Source organism: Poecilia reticulata, linkage group LG15 (genome assembly GCF_000633615.1).
Source record: "Poecilia reticulata strain Guanapo linkage group LG15, Guppy_female_1.0+MT, whole genome shotgun sequence".
Classification (NCBI taxonomy): Eukaryota; Metazoa; Chordata; class Actinopteri; order Cyprinodontiformes; family Poeciliidae; genus Poecilia; species Poecilia reticulata.
This window is the reverse complement of record NC_024345.1, coordinates 12,234,611-12,250,838: the sequence shown is the minus strand read 5'-3', so window position 1 is coordinate 12,250,838 and position 16,228 is coordinate 12,234,611. Positions and strand designations below refer to the sequence as shown.

The window sequence follows — 16,228 nt, the reverse complement described above, 5'->3', positions numbered from 1 at the left end:
GGGGGGGGCGGGAGGACTTCTGTACTTTTTCCCCAACCTCACCAGCAGCCATTCTTCCAAGGTCTACCGTCATAGCAGTGAGCAACGTTCAGCAATGTGCTGACACACATTCTCAATTGACATTTTGTTATGAGTCACTCGTCACGGTGAGACCATCGGCCAGAAGTCGTTTCCCAGATTCCGGTAAAAGCGGGTTTTGTTCGTGTGGTGAGCGCCTGCCAAGTTGTCTTTATCGACAGAGAACGCTGACAGGCCGTTATTTTAATCTCAGTCTGTCTCTCTGGGCCCGAAAAAGCAAAGAAACGTCAATTTAACAAATTACACACTTAGCAGAATTTTCACTTGGACCCAAAACTCTGATTTTCACATGCACTCCTCTCCGCAAAAATGTATTCCCCTCAAAAATGATCATCAATTTAGTAAGAATTGAAAAGAAATCCCTGAAATCAATTATTTCACTTTAAAAAAATTTTATCTAATAAGCAATGAGTCCATCTTCTTAGCTTCTGAGGTCGATACAACAAAGTAAAACGAACGAACTTTCCAGGTTTCATGTCACTTTTTCACATTCGATCGCGTTAAAACCACAAATTACAAACAATTTTTTAAAAAGTGTGGTGTGGCCCCTTTACTTTAGCTGTACTTAAAACAAAAGCCAATCCAAAAAATACTGACATCGACTGACATGAAATCCTTATGTTGTGAAAGCCATGCGGTTGATGTTTATCTATTTTTACATGACATTTGGAGAAAACTAAAAGCGCAGAGACACTTTCACTGAATTTCTTGTCAAAATCAGGGGAAAACAGAATTTTCCATCGTTCTTGTGTTCAAGGATTTGGGAGCCTGAAAAGTAACTTAGAGATGTTTGTTCTCAGTGTAACTGGAGGAGGTGGACAAAGCTTATTCATTGATCTGATTCACTCAATGGGTTAAATAATACAAGATCAAGTTACCTCCGTACACATCTTCGAGATATTACATTTCAGGTGACGATTTGTGTTTCAAGGAGATGGAAAAAGTGCTACAGCAAAACATTTCTCCTTTCATGACGCAGCATTTGCACAGAAACCCTAAACCGTTTGCTTCGCTCCCGTCTGACATTCACCTTCAGGATGCTAAAAACTCATTTTAGGCAAAACGCTTTTTTTTTTTAAAGCTTTGTTTGAAAGCGAGAGAGTTTATTTTCCCTCGGCGCTGTACAAAGCCTGGATTTACAGCCCGACACTAGGTGTGTGTGAGTGCGTTGTGTATTCAGTAACAGATCTCCAGGATTAATAAAACGTTAAACAAATTAGGGGCATATTTACCGAAGCTGGAAGTAGACGGGCAGGTTCCATTTGTTGTTGAAGCTGGTGTACGACGGATGAACTCTCAGTCTCTTCACACTGGCCTGAGAACTGCACTGCTGCTCGAAACGCCGGACGAAGTCCATGCTAACGCTGTAGCGCTAAAACACGGGACAAGAAGCGCAGATCAAACCTTGGAGTTCATAGAGTACGGCAAGCTTCTGGTAAAAAAGAGCGATTTGAGCAACGTGCCAGAAACATTTGGGTACCTCGTAGAATACATCGGGGTTTCCAGGGTTGAAGATGTAAGCCAACCTTTCCTCTACTCCTTTGATCATCTCCGGCCACACAGAGTTCACCAGAAAGTCATAACCTGGCACAGTGTCAGCCTTGTCACTGAGGGGGGAAAAGGCCAAATTAAAACCGTTTTCACTAGTTTACCAAGTTTTTGTTTTCATCAAGTGTATGTGGTATTTTTTAGATTGTAAAAAAAATAGAAGATGCAAAGCAAGTAGTGCCAACTAGCTAATCTGATTTTGTATTTAAAAAAAGTACAAAAAGAATGACTTCATGTTGAATTTATTCTAATATTAATAATACCTGGATATAGCTCCTCCAGTCACCTCTCGGAGCAGTCTGCAGTGGTGAGGAACGAAGTCCAACAGTCTGGAGAACATCAGCTGAAGACCGCTCGGACTGGACTTCACAACTTCTTCTACTATAACCTGGAAAGAGAAGAAGCCAAACGATTTTTAGTTCTTACAAGCAAAATATTCAGGATTTTGCTAAAATCTTTCTTTTTTTTTCATTTGCATCGTGCAGCCTGCTCCCGTGTAGAATATAAAATTAAGGTAAAGTCAGGTTTATCCTAATAGTGGATTAAAAATCAACACATCAGCAAGTTTAACACCCGTTAAGATTTCTCCCCCAAAACTAAAAGAAAAGTCAATTCAGAACCGTTTCCACCCTTATCGAGACGTATAACCTGTACAAAACAACTGAAAAAACAAAGACTAATATGTTTCATCAGGATGCACAACCCCACATAAAGTTTAGTTCTTCTAGTAGGTTGTCATCACCAAATACACAAAAAATGGTGGAAACTTTATGTCACCAGAAAAATGGGTGTTTCTGCAAAACTGATAAGGGATGTGAATGAAACCGGTCAGGGAGGTTGCTTAGGGGCCAACAGCAACATTAAGGAGCTGCAGGAATTTCTAAAAAGTTCTGGCTGTGTCATACATTCGACTAAAATCACATGTATTCCTTGTACGGCCTAGATAAGAAGAAAGGTGGCCCAGCTAAAATTTCACAAAACCACGTCTGAAAAAAAGAAAATAAACTAGCAAAAAACCGTCAAAGATGCGTACCTGGTCCATGTATGGTTTAACCAGCACTTGTCCCACCAACGCTTCTGCGTCTCGGGTTTTGTCTATGGTGGCGTACGTCCTCAGGCAGTGGCGCACCATGTCCACGTTGGACGTCTGCAGACCCTCGATCAGCAGGCCCTCCAGCGACTGCTGCAGCATAGAGGTGATCCCCGCAATGCGCTGCCAGAACACAACAAACTGCGTCAAAAACAGACGCCGCCACTGCTTCGTCTTTTTATATACGACTTCAATGAAAATGTACAACACAGACACAACGAGGCTTTTCTGGGCAATCAGGACAGGTAAAAAGAGAATCAAGTCATTCAATCAAGTGGGAGAGAAGCTATTCGTTTATCAATCGTCTCTGCGGCTAACCGTTCGACACTTACAGGTCTGACTTTGTCGAGCAGGGGCATGCCTTTGCTTTGCACAGCGTGAAACTGAAGCTGGTTGAATTCTGTTGCAATCCGCTCCAGGATCTGGCCCGCTAACAAAGGGCTGTTCATGCATACACACACAGACACACGATCACTCATGGGGACATAAACATATAACCAAGCTGAGCAAATATTAACCTCCAACACTTATTTGCCTTCCGCAAAGTCAGTAGGAAATTAATACTGAATCAATATTATTTCTGTAAAAGAAGCTTTGTATCATTTTATACGGCATCTGCTGTTTGTAAAGTGTGAACCATCTTTTGTTCATCAATTAAAAAAAAAAATAAAAAAGTTCAAATGGAAAGTCTGTTCTGTTTTCCACCTGCTGATTTCCAGAGAACTGGAGTCCTTCGAGCTCTGTGAGTGGAGGATCTTCTCAATCTTCTCCACCGAGCGGACCACCTGAATCAGCCTCAGCACGCACACCTGAGGGGCAATAACAAAGACAGGTCACCTCACAAAGCGGAGACGCTCCACTTTGTTGTCTAATTAAACAGTGGAGAAGTAGAATTCAGTTTTTTTCTAACTGAATTTGCCCAGTTTGCCGCAGACAGCAGGTGACTGTATTACATCACAAATAAAGATCAGATATTGGGAAAAAGATCCAAGCCTTTTTTTTCTGCAGGTCTTCCTGTTTGGACAGTTGGTTGTCGATGGCCTGTATCACCTCACTCACACAGGAACGCAGACTCTGCCAGAGAAAGAGAAAAAAAAAATTGAATTGGTATGAAAACACAGAGCAAAGAAAAGATCAAAGCTTATTAAGATTGTTTTGTTTTTTTTCTTTAGGGCTTCATACCATAACCTCCTCTCGTAACTGTCCCAGTGGCACCGAAAGCTGATTTAGGGCTTTGTCCATTCCCACCTGAGATGAGAAATAATACTCACAATAAGAAATATCTACTTTGAAACACATATAACGCCTATAATCTATGTGAGGTGAGTTTATTGCCTTGTACATAGAAATACCCATTCTTAATTTCAAGGCGTAGAATTTGTCTCCAAACTTAATTGCCTCTGATGAGCATAAATCAGGGCCTGATGACGCTTCACAATGCATCAGTGCTGTAGGAAGTTCTTGAGAACACAGTGAATGTAACATTTTACTGATCTCAATTGAGGGGAACAGATGAAGCCTGTGTTCATTCAGACACGCTTGGACAATGTCAGATGATGATGTTTCACTGAGCGTTTCTTACATTCTGATAATGACACGGAAACTAACCATTTATTGCTCAATAGCGACATCTGCTGGATACCCGAAATCCAAGACAATTGATCTTGATTCAATCATTCTGGCACCTGGATACCCAATGAGAGATGAATTGACTCACTTTGCATAACTGCTTGCTATTAAGTGATAGCTGAACGACATTTTATATATTACAATTATTTTTGATGTAAACAAATTGTGAGTTATGACAAATATGGTCTACTCTAGTTGGAGGTTTTTTTTAAATCATTTGGGAAATATAGCGGGTTGTGAAAGTTAAATTGCCTGTGTACATTGATATGAGGGCAGAGAGAGAGAGGTCCAAATAAAGTTTCATTCCCCTTCTTTGAAAATAAATGCAAATGAGTTTAAACGTTTTCTAATGCCACGTTTATGCATGAAGACAATCTGTATTATTTACTGTGATTGTTTTATTGGTTCAAATGGAATTGTAGTGACACTGAAAACAACTCGCCAGGTTGGTAGAGAGGTTGACAAAATCTGCATAATCCTTGTTGATGAGCTCCACCATGGCTGTTTTCAGCAGTTTGTAGTACATCTCCAGGTCTTCTCTCATCTCCTCCAGCTGGACCTGCTTTCGACACTCGGCCACAAATTGGTCGACGTCAAAATCGTCCTGGAGGCAACACAAGAAAATGTGAGTGGCAGTTCCAACGCACAGAGATAATCATAAAAAAATAACCAAGTTTTCTTTTGTTCATACAAAAAATCTCAAACTATATGGTATTTCAGTGGGATTTTATATAATACACTATAAGTAAGTAGCACATACTTGTGAATCAGAAATAAATGGATACACGCTTTTCTTTTACAAATTGTGTGGCATCCATTTGTCTTCATTCCCCTTTAGTCAATTATGGAGCCAATCTTTACTGTAATAACAGCTGCAAGTCTTTTGGGGTGTGTCTGCAGCATCTTCGCTAAATTGCGTGAATAATACATAAATGTTCAAATTATGCCTCAGATTCAGCTTAGCTTTTATAAATTCACAATGATTGTGCCAAATGAACGTCACACGTGGGAGATTTCTAGTTGTAAACAATGTTGCACAACTGTGTTTAAGACTATAAAATAAAATTCTGTGACAAAGTGTAAAAGTTAAAGGGGTGTAGGTACTTCTGCAAGGTAAAGTAAATATAAGAGATCCTGAGAACATGAATATTTAGTCCTTTACTTAAGACATACTGGTTGTAATAAAACGGATACTGGAAATTAAAACCGCAGGCGAATGCATGTGTATAAATTTGTGGACACCGTATCAAAAATAAATCTTTAAACATCAACAGTTAACATCAAATATCGACATTTGTCCTGTTTAATGCTAAACTGCTTGGCAGGTGCTAACCATAGCCCTCTAATACAACGCGAGTTTAACAAACTCTCACCTTCATAAAAACATCTTTATCGAAGCACAGAGAATCTGGTCCTTTCGGTAAATTCATTTTGGATCTCAAACGACAGCTCAGCACAACATTCACGGATAAAGATGACAAACTGTCAGGTTAGCTGCTACAGCGTAGCTTCCGCAAACATGGCACTTCCCGTAACACCACAGCGCCCTCTAGAGCTCGGGGGGTCTTCAGACGCCATTGAGGTGGTGGTGAGTGTTGTCCTGTCGCTTTACGGAGAGTTTGCCGTATTTACTTATAATAAGTAAATTTTCTTCACTTTTGATTTAACGTAGCAGTACAACTGTACTTCTACTGTGCTACAAAAATTGCCTGACCGTAGATAAATACGGGTAGATACCGTATTTGCTAATGTTCAGACGTACGTCTTCATGTCCGCCATCTTAGGTAGGTCAACGTTGGCAGCAGGCGATTAGAGCAGCTTTTATTGTAAACGTGACCACATCCAGAAATGCCTGTATCCTGTTCGGCTTATGGCTGTAAAAACAGACGAACCATTCTAAGTAAACATCGAGGGATAACTTTTCACCAGTGAGTTGACGTTTGTTGTATTTCAATCTTGTCTGCCGTTGTTAATGTAATTTCAACTATCAAAAACATTAACGGTATATGCTTTGATTGTTGTTGCCAAGCAAAACATACTTTCACGTTGTTAACTTTATACACACTCACCGAATTATTGCCCTAATTAGAAGTAAATCTCTCACGAATTTGTTTATTTTAAAGGTTCCCCAAAGACCCTGGACTCAGAAAAGCCTGGATTTTAGCATTCAGAAGACTGGACTTCAAGCCATCTAATAAAACCGTCCTCTGTAGTGATCACTTTACTCAAGCTGATTTTGACAGAACTGGTCAAACTGTTCGATTGAGGGAAGGTGTTATCCCTTCTGTTTTTGCATCTTTTCCAAACCATCTAAAGAGGGTTAGTACATACAGATTTCTTACCGATTTACCTCTGGATTGCCACCTAATTTTATTTATTTTTTCTCACCAATATATCTCTGTTTTCAAATCTGAAGAGGCCCATTAAAACCAGGTCAACAAAGACATCAAGGCGTGCATTGGAACCAATCAAGGATCCCATCCCGGCGCCCAAATGTTCAGAACCTCCAAAGCCAGCAGTCTCTGTAAGTAAAGTGTCATACAAAAGCTTTGAGACTTTTTTCATTTAAATCTACAAAATTCAACATTATTTAGATTATATGTGATTCACTTGCAGAGTAGAACATGGATGTGAAGTGTAAACCAAAATGATTCAGAGTTTTAAAACTGTTCCTTTCTTAAAACATAAACAGTTCACAGCAATTTACGGCAAAAGTGTTGCTTCAGTCAACAAATCTTTCCTTCTGTAGGATCATCACTATGCTCTGGATCCAACTCAAGTAAAAAAAAAGCTATCTGACGCTCAAGCACGGATCGAGGAGCTGGAGCGACAACTCAGAAATGCAAAGGATCGAGAGAGGAGACAGAAACAAGTTTTAAAGTCACTCCTGGAACGATTAGAAGAAAGAGGAATGCTATCAGAGGCAATAGAGATCGAGCTGCTCCAGGAATCTGGTAGGTCCAGTGATCAGCTGTAAAGAATGTCAGTTCCAAGAAGAAAATATGAAAAATGTAATTAACTTCTATCAAATGTTTGACCATCATTGCAATAAAAGGAATGGGAGGGAATAATTTCTTTAGAAATTATTTCTCGAATTATGAAAACACTGAACAAAACTGGGATCACATCCTGTCCCTGTGATGTTGAAGAAAACCTTGGCTTTACTTGTGCCCCCACCAGGCTAAAGCATTGTTTATTTATCTAGATCTTTTTAAAATGTTTGCATTTTTTTTAAAGCCTGTATAGTTGGTGTTCAGGTATAACTCTTTCGATCTTTCAATAACACATAATTATCAAGTGATATTTTCAAATTTCCTGTCAGCTTTAAACATTTTTAACTCAAAAACACGACGGGTCGCTGGATGAATGACTGCACCCAAACACCGGGCTTTGCAAGTTTTCTGGGGGTAAAACCTTTCTTTCACTTTAAACCCAGTGCAAACGGCAAGGGGTGTTGAATGAACTACCCCTTGCTATTTGATGTACAGGTACATCAAAAGTAAAAGTTTCTGTCTTAAAAGTACCTGTGAGGAGTTCTTTCAGTTTTTGCAAGTTCATTAAACCTGCATAGTTCTTGCAGAAACCAATATAGGACAGGAAGTGACTCTGTTTGTTAGATTAAGTGAACCAGTGTCTGGTGAGAGCACGACATCTCTGCTCTTTGCTTTATTTATCAAAGCATATCTTAATCACAAACATATTTTTTTGTATTTGCCAGTATTACTAGAGATAGTGATGGCACATGCAGTAAGCAACAGAAAGTTGGGCTTTATGAAAACGTCTCTGTCTGAATAAAAACAAATTGCATCATGGATAAGTCACAAGCTCATTTTTATTGTAATTTTTGAGTTTTGCTTTTATTCAGTACCTGCTTCATGTGCAATTCTTCATTTTACGCCCACAATAACCTTTTTTTTTTTTTCCTTTCTTTATTTTGGTTCACTGGCAGATTGACGCTTCAAGCGATCAGGGGGATCACACCACTGGACAAAAGTTGAAGACTTCTTGAAACCCCAGCTGTGCTATCCCTGCTGTTCCAGTCCACAAGGTTTACCTGAATGTGTTCACCACTCCTCCTCAGAAAGATGATCACTCATTTCAGCCAGCAGAAATTCTGAATAAAAAGGGATGATTGTAAGTTTAAAGCCTGTTGACTGTGAATGACTCTCTTGACAAATGGGAAACTGAACTTTTAATAAATCAATTGCTCTATGGTTCTTGTTTTGGACTGTTCATAATTCACTGTTTTGTGAAACGTGATATATAGTATTACATGTTTTGAGTCAATGTAATCCATTAACTATCATTTTAATCTGAGAGTAAATGTCCTTGTAGATTTCTTTCACATCAGTTTCAGTTTGCACATGATGATATAAAAACTCTTTTTGGTAAAAAATAAATATGTATTGTACTATTTTTGTGAGAATTTGAGGCTACGGGAAATCTCTTTCAATTAAGGAAATACTGATTATTTCAGAATCTCAATTCACTAAGTGAATCACCGTACATAGATTAATTACATACTGGTGGATGTTTTCATATCATTAGTTATGTTTTTAAAAAATATATTTTTACAGCTAATGAAAACAAGACATTTAAGATTTAGAAAATGACATCAGATCAATAAACACATTTTTAATACAGCGATGTGGGGTTACTGAAAATCGTTAAAACTTGCTTAAAGGTTGTAATAGTCAAAAGGTATGTCAAGCCTCATGTAAATGCATATTCAAATTTTTTTAATATGATCATATGTAACCGGATCCTTTTCTGCGTTGTGCTGGTTATCAAGTGAATGGACCGTGACACAGTTTATCTTTCGAACAGATGATTCTCGGTTTATTTCTGACGAGAATACAAAGACAAAACAACCATGTTAAAGGCTGCCCGCTCAAAGTCTTCTCCCACAGGAAAGGGGAGGGGCTAAGGCGCGCAAACGATTTAAAGACAATACCACAGAAGAAGAAATAAAAGGGAGGGGCTTCCGATCTTAAAGTAACACGGTTAAAACAACGACAGGTGTTTCAGTAAGATAAGGAACAAGACAAATGACCAAAAAAAAAAGACATTTTGTGTAATTATAATAAAAGAGAATTACAACCAGGTTACACATATTTGTGTATTTAAAAAGTTATTGAACACTTAAGTAATTCTAGATCATTTCTTCATAATTTAAAATATCATATATACAAATATTTCCATAACAAAATACATATTTTTTGGATTGTGACACTTTGACCTCAGTAGGTATTGAGGGCAATATATAGTTCATTTAGAAAAAATAAGCAATTGGATTATAACACTGTTTTACTATTTAAAATAATCATCAAGTAATGTTATTATTGTTGTTTTGTATTTATGTAATTGATCTAAGGCAGAAAAATCATAGTCATATTTATTCTATGCATTTTTATTATTTTTGATGTTTAAACGTATCAGAAATAATCAACAGCTTTTAAGTTGAATACATGGTCTGTATTACTTACTTGAATTGTTTTTTTTGTTTGTTTGTTTTAATTACTAATAGTATTCAACAAATCTTTAATGGATGGTGGCACTTTTGGCAATGTTTTAGCTGTATGGAAGCAGGCATTAATGCAATCTTTTTCTACGTTTTATTTGTGTAGTCAAATGCTGGAAAAACTGGGCCACTTCCATAACACATTATTATTATTATTATTATTATTATTATTATTATTATTATTATTATTATTATTATTATTATTATTATTATTATTATTGCCATGAGTTATGAGTGCAAGTCCTCCCCTCGGTTTGGATCAGGAAATGTGATCTTATTGGTCGATGCTGGGGGGGGATTCAGTGTCAGGTGATGTGGAGGCAGACGGCTACTACTCCTCCTGCTCCTCCGTGGAGAGCGTAGATCGCCGTTCTATCAACCCGGATGCTGAGCACTGCCCAGTCGGCACAGCAAGGGGCGGAATTATTTCCCCGGACCTTTGAAGCACAGCTTTCCCTGGCTGCTCAGTCGTCTGGCCGCCAGGCTACATCCGAGCCGGGAGAGGAAGGTGGATTTAAAAGTGCAGCTTCCCTAGTGCACGGTAAGGTGCTGTGTGTCACGGTGAAGGCACACACATCCGTGTTCCTGCAAGATCTTGGCAGATCGTGACTACCTGCACGCCAGGAAAGACGTAGTGACAGACTGAGAAAGAGAGAGAGAGAGAGAGAGAGAGAGAGAGGAAGAAGGGAAACGGGGTGGGGGGAAAGGAGCATCACTGCTGAGGGAGATGGCCGAGTGCGGGCGGAAGGCGCTGTCTCTCCTGGAAGCGGCCCGCTCCCGGTACGAGAGCCTGCAGATATCCGACGATGTGTTCGGCGAGTCCGGGGATGACAGTAGCGACAATCCCTTCTACAGCACCTCGGGGGACTCCGACTCCGACAACTACCTAGCCGAGGCGGGCGAGCAGGAGCAGCAGCACCATCAGCACCACCATCATCCAAAACGCGGGGACAAGGATTGTGGCCACGGCGGGGGGTCTGGTGGCGGGTCTGCCGGCGGGAGCAGCGGGCCCCCGGGCTCCCTCACCCGGAGTCAGGCGGAGGAGGAAGGCTGGACGGAGACGCTGCAGGATGTCACGGTCCCGCCGTACAAAGAGACATACGGTGAGAGAGACACGATTCACGAAGAACGAATAAGGTCATTTGTGCAGTAGAGAAGAAATGCCCCCTGGCTTTAAGGTGAATGGAAACACACAGTGTGGGTTTTCAGGTCAGACAGGCCATTTCTCTGACTCTTACGACAATGTAGGGCAGTGATAACGCAGCTGAATGCACGCCTCCTTTCCGTCCTTGTGCGATGGAGAGGAGCGTGACACCGCACTGGAGGGTTAATGACACACGCTTAGCCTTTGATACTTCACCCCTCAGTGCTGTGATACACACGCTGCTGAGTTCATGTTTGATTGCAGTGCGGAGGGACATGCTGTGTAATTTAGAGAAGCAGCAGGGTACCTCACACAAACTGTCTAACTTATTCATAGGGGAATCAGGTAAACTGCATAAGCTTAATGCCAATGCTGTAGTTAAATCATTTCCAATTACATAACCAATCTTTAACCAATCTTATAGGACTACAAGTCAGTGAGTAGTCCTATATATACACACACACGCCTTGCCTTTCCATTCAGTCAGTCAGTGGGCAGGGCTAGAGCCATAAGTTACTGTAATCTGTGTGAAGTTTACAAGCTGTGCATGTTGACCAATGGGATGTCAGGGCCAAATGGACAGGAAATAAACCATGAAATAATAATTATTATTGTCTGAATAATTTTTTTAAACTGTTTTTTTTTATAATAGAAAAATATGTTCTCTTAATAAACACTACGCTGTGTGGTTCTCAGCTATATTTAATCTTAATATATATTTGGTGCCTTTTAGCACTTGCTACAAGCCTGGTTCAGTTTTCTTCCTCCGAAGAGAAAAGGAGACTTCAACGTGTGTGTGTTTTTGAGAACCCATCCAACTGCTCTGTCCATCCCTTTCAGTTTCTGCCTGTTTATCCATGGCAGCAGGGAATGCCAGTCTGTTTCCACAGCGATATAGAGCATCGTTGCAGCTTTGGATGCAGCTGCAGGCATGTGGCTCTGGAAGATATGAACCAAGCCCGGCTGTGCTCATAGCCTGTTTGTTGACTTTTTTTTTTACAAATGAGAACCCGGCGCTGGGTAAAGTGCAAGGAAAGCACTGAAGAATCAGAAATAACTTGCTTGCAAAAAAAAAAAAGAAAAGAAAAATAAATAAAAAATCCACCTTTTATATGATTAGAAACGTAAGAGCGCATGTGGAGGGATTTTGAGCCAATAACCAGAGTTCCCATGGAGATAAGGAAAGCTACAGGATGCTTTGTGCTTCCCACATCCTGAAGTGGGTGTTAGTTATTGTAAGGTAGCGCCCAGGTGTGTCTGTCTGTTTTAGTCTGAGGTGAATTTGTAAAAGAAAAACATTCAGTGTCTGTTTGCACATGGGTTTTGGCCGCTACTCTGTGAAGATAAAAACACATGAAGTGACAAAACTGTTTTCAGACTCATAGGCGTAGAAAGCGGGGGGGACAGGGGGGACATGTCCCCCTCAATATTGGAGAGTGTCACATTCGTCCCCCCCAATAATTTCACCTCAGTKGCGAAGAATTTTAAAATCTTCCACTTGCATGCTTTTATTTTGAAGGCGCACAACAGCGCATTAGCAGAGCTCTCCCTCCCCTCTCTGAACCGCTCAGAGTAAAGGCAGCAGCAGAGGGAGTCAGAGAAACTCAGTTTGAATGAGGTAAACAATCTGTCAGGAATTTTGCCATGAATATCGCTTGTTTATAACATCTTGTTGTCAGTTTACTTTCATATATAGAACTAAATCTTTTTGGTTAAGCTGTTTTAATTGTGGAATAGTCACATGTCCAAAATTTTACTGCTAACTTTGTTTAAAAGTTAGCAGTAAATGATCACAATGATTTAGAATGAGACTGAAAAAGCAGCGAAATTAGCTTTTTTATTATTTAAAGTAAGCAACACCTGATCATACTCGACCATTTAACGTGTATTTATATATTATTTAGATATTTAGGAGAACAGCAGTGCTAGAATGATGTTGAAGAAAGGTGAAGCTCTGGTGAGGTCTTCATTTAGTTTATTGAAATATGTATTAACTGTTTTAAATTTTTAAATAAGCTAAATTATTTTATTATGAGAGGAGCAGATCAGGCATATGAGAGCCAGGTGGAGTTTCAGAGTGTGAAGATATAAAAATAATATTAATTATATAAAAAATTATATTAATTACAGGAGACAATAAGAAAAGTGCTTGAGGAGAGGTTTAAAAATAAATTTGTGAACATTTTTGCAACATAGTAAATAGAGTTGAGATGTATAATAATGTATACATCTGAAAATGAAGTCGTTTAAATTCTCATTCTGTATGATAAAAGCATACTTTTTATATTTAGTTCACATTCTGACACTGTACATTACTGTAGTGTCTGTCGTAAATCCATGAATCCATGCAGGAACATCAGGCTGCAGAGAGTCAGAGGGAGGAAGAGACAGAAACACATATCCGTAGATATTTTAGTTAAATGTTTGCAGCTAAAAATGACAGGAGAATAAAAACATTTAGGCTTTTTGCTTCAGTGTTTTTTATGGCTCATGTTTGGTAAGTTACTGAATGCAGGGCTGGAAAGTGAGACTGAGTTAACAGTGAGGAGCTAAGGTGTCTGTTAGACGTGAAAAGAATCATTTTTTAATTTATTTTGTTGCACTGATGTAGAGAGTTGTTCAAGAAGAACACAACTTGTTTTTTAGATTTCATTTTTGTTGGTCAAACTGCTGTATTGAGTTTAAAACTGCAGAGTCCTATTTTATTATTTGTTTTTTACTTTGGTTTTAGAAAGAAATAGAACCAGTTCAACTSCAAGTCAATTTATATCAGTGCATTTTGACCAATAATCAAATGTCTTTTGACCAATAATATATATCAGAATCTGGTAGCCTGTCTGTGCTACCAGAGTATGTAGCTTGCTAGTTGTGAGGCAAATGCTAAAGTGAGTGTTCATCCTGGAATCCTGATTATTGGATTGTAAATAGWAACGTGTTAGAATACTTGTTMCTGAAWCAAGGGTCAGATTAGAGTAACGCATTACTGATGTGTTGATGGCATAATTGTTTGACATTTCTGCTCAAAATATTTACTGATCTGTCAGGTTTCCGATATGCGTCCCCCCAATGACAGACTCGCTCCTACGCCCTTGCCTCGAACACTCTAAAAGGCAATACCTATTCTTACTTAAATTAGGTTTGTATGCTTTACTCAAGTCTCACTAAATTGTTTATTCAACTYAAGTAATGTGAGCAATGTACATGTTTGGCCTGAGAAAAGTACAAGACTACGTTATTTTGAGTAAACTGGATTTGACTATTTTTGTCACTGGAGTGAATGCTTCAGCTCAGCGGTGCGCATGCGCAGTAAAGTGCGGGAAGCTTCCATTGGAAGAAACAGAGCTTCTTTAAAGGTGAGTTATTCGTCTTCAGTATATTTTCATGTGCCATGTATGCCTTTACTACTCGCATATATGGTTACAGGTTAATTTTTCTTTGAAAAGATTACGCATAAAAGTCTTTGCAGGCTAATATGCTAATGTTAGCATTGGCTCATGGGTCCAACATTAGCTAAAACTGCCACGCCTTTTACTTGAGAGCCTTTAAAGTTTTTGTCCATTGTTGTGGAAAAAAAAACTTACCAAGCACTGTTCAGGTAAAATCACTCAATCAGGTTTATTTATGAATTATGCACAATACAGAGAGCTTGTAGGACAGTTAATCATGAAGCAATTCTGGATGGAAACCTCTGCCAGGCAGAGACAACACATGAGTCTTTTACACACATTAAAGTTAATTTTAAATTGACTTTTCTTATGTCTAGAAGAATGAATTTCTAAACTCTTAAACATACTTAGGAGTCAAACAACTAAGAATTATCATAATTAAGCTACCCAATTTCATGTGTTTTCTAGGAAACCCAACAAAACAAAAAAATCACATAAGTGCAGTGAAGGTATAGATAAGTGTCCGTTCAAAACCCAACAAGAAAGCGCAGATTTTCCATCTGGAAAGTAGGTAAAGCGTAGAAGCAGGAACACTGATCGCCTGCTCAGGAGGATTTGTTACCTCCTGTCATAAAAGTATAAATCTTCACTCTCTGCTTCGGTCACTCGACAGTGGACCAGCAATAGTTCTTTGAGTGGAGAGCCTTTCAGAAACATCTAAACTAGCTGTTGCTCTGGACATTGTCCTCTTTGGTGTCAAWAGTTGAAGTACTTGATACTTGGTAGAGTGAAGTTTTGCTGCTCACTCTATTGCTCTGTTGTTTCAGATTTAAAGTCGTGATCTAGATGGACATTACAGACAGGTTGTCCTTCACAGTGGTTGATGTGGATTCAGGTTGTTCCTTCCTTCTCGCCCCTCTCCCCCACTTGGTCTCGGCATTGCTGCAGCGAAATCGTCCCCCGTCTCTTTCCTCCAGCTTCCTGTCAGTCCAACTGATTCTGGTGTTGGATCTTTGGGTTGTCCAGATCGTCCCTCAGGAAATGTCCATGTTGTCCACATATGAAACGAGCGTCAACAGTTCAGAGTCTTCTTCTCTCACAGCTCTGAAGCATGTTTAGCTTTTCTTCCTCTACGCTGATACTGGGCAGCAGACCAGCAGAGGTTGTTAAAGCTCAGTCTCACACAGTTTTCAGTCCAAATGCCCAAGAGGAGACTGAGAGTTGTCCCCTGGAGGTGATGGAGGTCTTTTCTGTCTTCTTGATCCTCCAGATCTTCTCGATCATTTTCATCGGCTGGTTTTGAAGGAGGGACATCATCTGGTCCATGGGAGGACAGATGGGAGGAGTTTTGTCATTTTCCTTGTTGTTTTCTAATCATATATATTTATATTTATGAATCTTATTTTAACCTTTTACGTGATCATATAGTTTTAGTCATTTATTATCCATCCAGTATTATGGCTCCTGTTTGTGGAACAGTTTGTCAGAGAAACCTGAGGGCTAATTGTTCGTACAGCTCTTAGTGTGAGGATCTGTTTTTCTGTGTATTTAGTTTTGAGGTTTTTCTGTGTCTGGATCTGTTTTCCCCTGTGAGCCTCTGTGCCGTCTTGATTGTTCCCAGATATGTCTAGTCTCCCTAATTACCCTCTGTGTATTTAAGCCCACCTGTTGTCCCTGTTCTTTGTCAGATACTTGTCRTATGTCGTTCGTTGTTGACCTTTAGTCAGTCTACTCAGTTGGACTGTTAAGTCCTGAGAGTCTGTACAATTAGTCGTCGTCAGTTGAACTGTTTGTCCTGAGTCGACGTTAGCTCTAGTTCCAGCTGCTCTGTT

General features: G+C 39.5%; 3 protein-coding genes across 5 annotated transcripts in view; 2 read left to right on the top strand and 1 right to left on the bottom strand.

The window, feature by feature from the left end:
• Positions 1 to 5,873, bottom strand: part of cog2 (component of oligomeric golgi complex 2) — a 9,239-nt gene extending 3,366 nt beyond the window's left edge. Inside the window, exons 1-10 of one of the 2 annotated variants that reach the window (XM_008429277.2) lie at positions 5,719 to 5,873; positions 4,788 to 4,949; positions 3,899 to 3,964; positions 3,710 to 3,790; positions 3,422 to 3,525; positions 3,049 to 3,157; positions 2,660 to 2,839; positions 1,890 to 2,014; positions 1,559 to 1,685; positions 1,311 to 1,450 (exon numbers count right to left, since the gene is read on the bottom strand). In XM_008429277.2, coding sequence (XP_008427499.1) covers positions 1,311 to 1,450; positions 1,559 to 1,685; positions 1,890 to 2,014; positions 2,660 to 2,839; positions 3,049 to 3,157; positions 3,422 to 3,525; positions 3,710 to 3,790; positions 3,899 to 3,964; positions 4,788 to 4,949; positions 5,719 to 5,775 — 1,151 coding nt within the window. In that variant the 5' untranslated portion in view covers positions 5,776 to 5,873. Of the gene's footprint in view, positions 1 to 1,310; positions 1,451 to 1,558; positions 1,686 to 1,889; positions 2,015 to 2,659; positions 2,840 to 3,048; positions 3,158 to 3,421; positions 3,526 to 3,709; positions 3,791 to 3,898; positions 3,965 to 4,324; positions 4,396 to 4,787; positions 4,950 to 5,718 lie in introns of those variants that run through there. The other variant, XM_017309200.1, reaches the window with a different exon arrangement.
• LOC103476744 (THAP domain-containing protein 6-like) lies at positions 5,845 to 8,559 on the top strand. 2 transcript variants are annotated; one of them, XM_008429280.1, is made up of 6 exons: positions 5,845 to 5,933; positions 6,130 to 6,273; positions 6,469 to 6,664; positions 6,762 to 6,869; positions 7,095 to 7,299; positions 8,295 to 8,559. In XM_008429280.1, exons 2-6 carry the CDS (start codon positions 6,194 to 6,196, stop codon positions 8,297 to 8,299), a joined length of 594 nt encoding a protein of 197 aa, XP_008427502.1. In that variant the 5' UTR covers positions 5,845 to 5,933; positions 6,130 to 6,193; the 3' UTR covers positions 8,300 to 8,559. The 2 variants fall into 2 exon arrangements, with proteins under 2 accessions (XP_008427502.1, XP_017164690.1); XM_017309201.1 differs by lacking the exon at positions 5,845 to 5,933 and having other exon boundaries at positions 5,940 to 6,273.
• A 1,629-nt stretch (positions 8,560 to 10,188) lies between these two features.
• pgbd5 (piggyBac transposable element derived 5) overlaps positions 10,189 to 16,228 on the top strand; it is a 31,611-nt gene continuing 25,571 nt past the window's right edge. Inside the window, exon 1 of the mRNA XM_008429276.2 lies at positions 10,189 to 10,969. Within this exon, the coding sequence (XP_008427498.1) occupies positions 10,594 to 10,969 (376 nt within the window). The 5' untranslated portion in view covers positions 10,189 to 10,593. The remainder of the gene's footprint in view (positions 10,970 to 16,228) is intronic.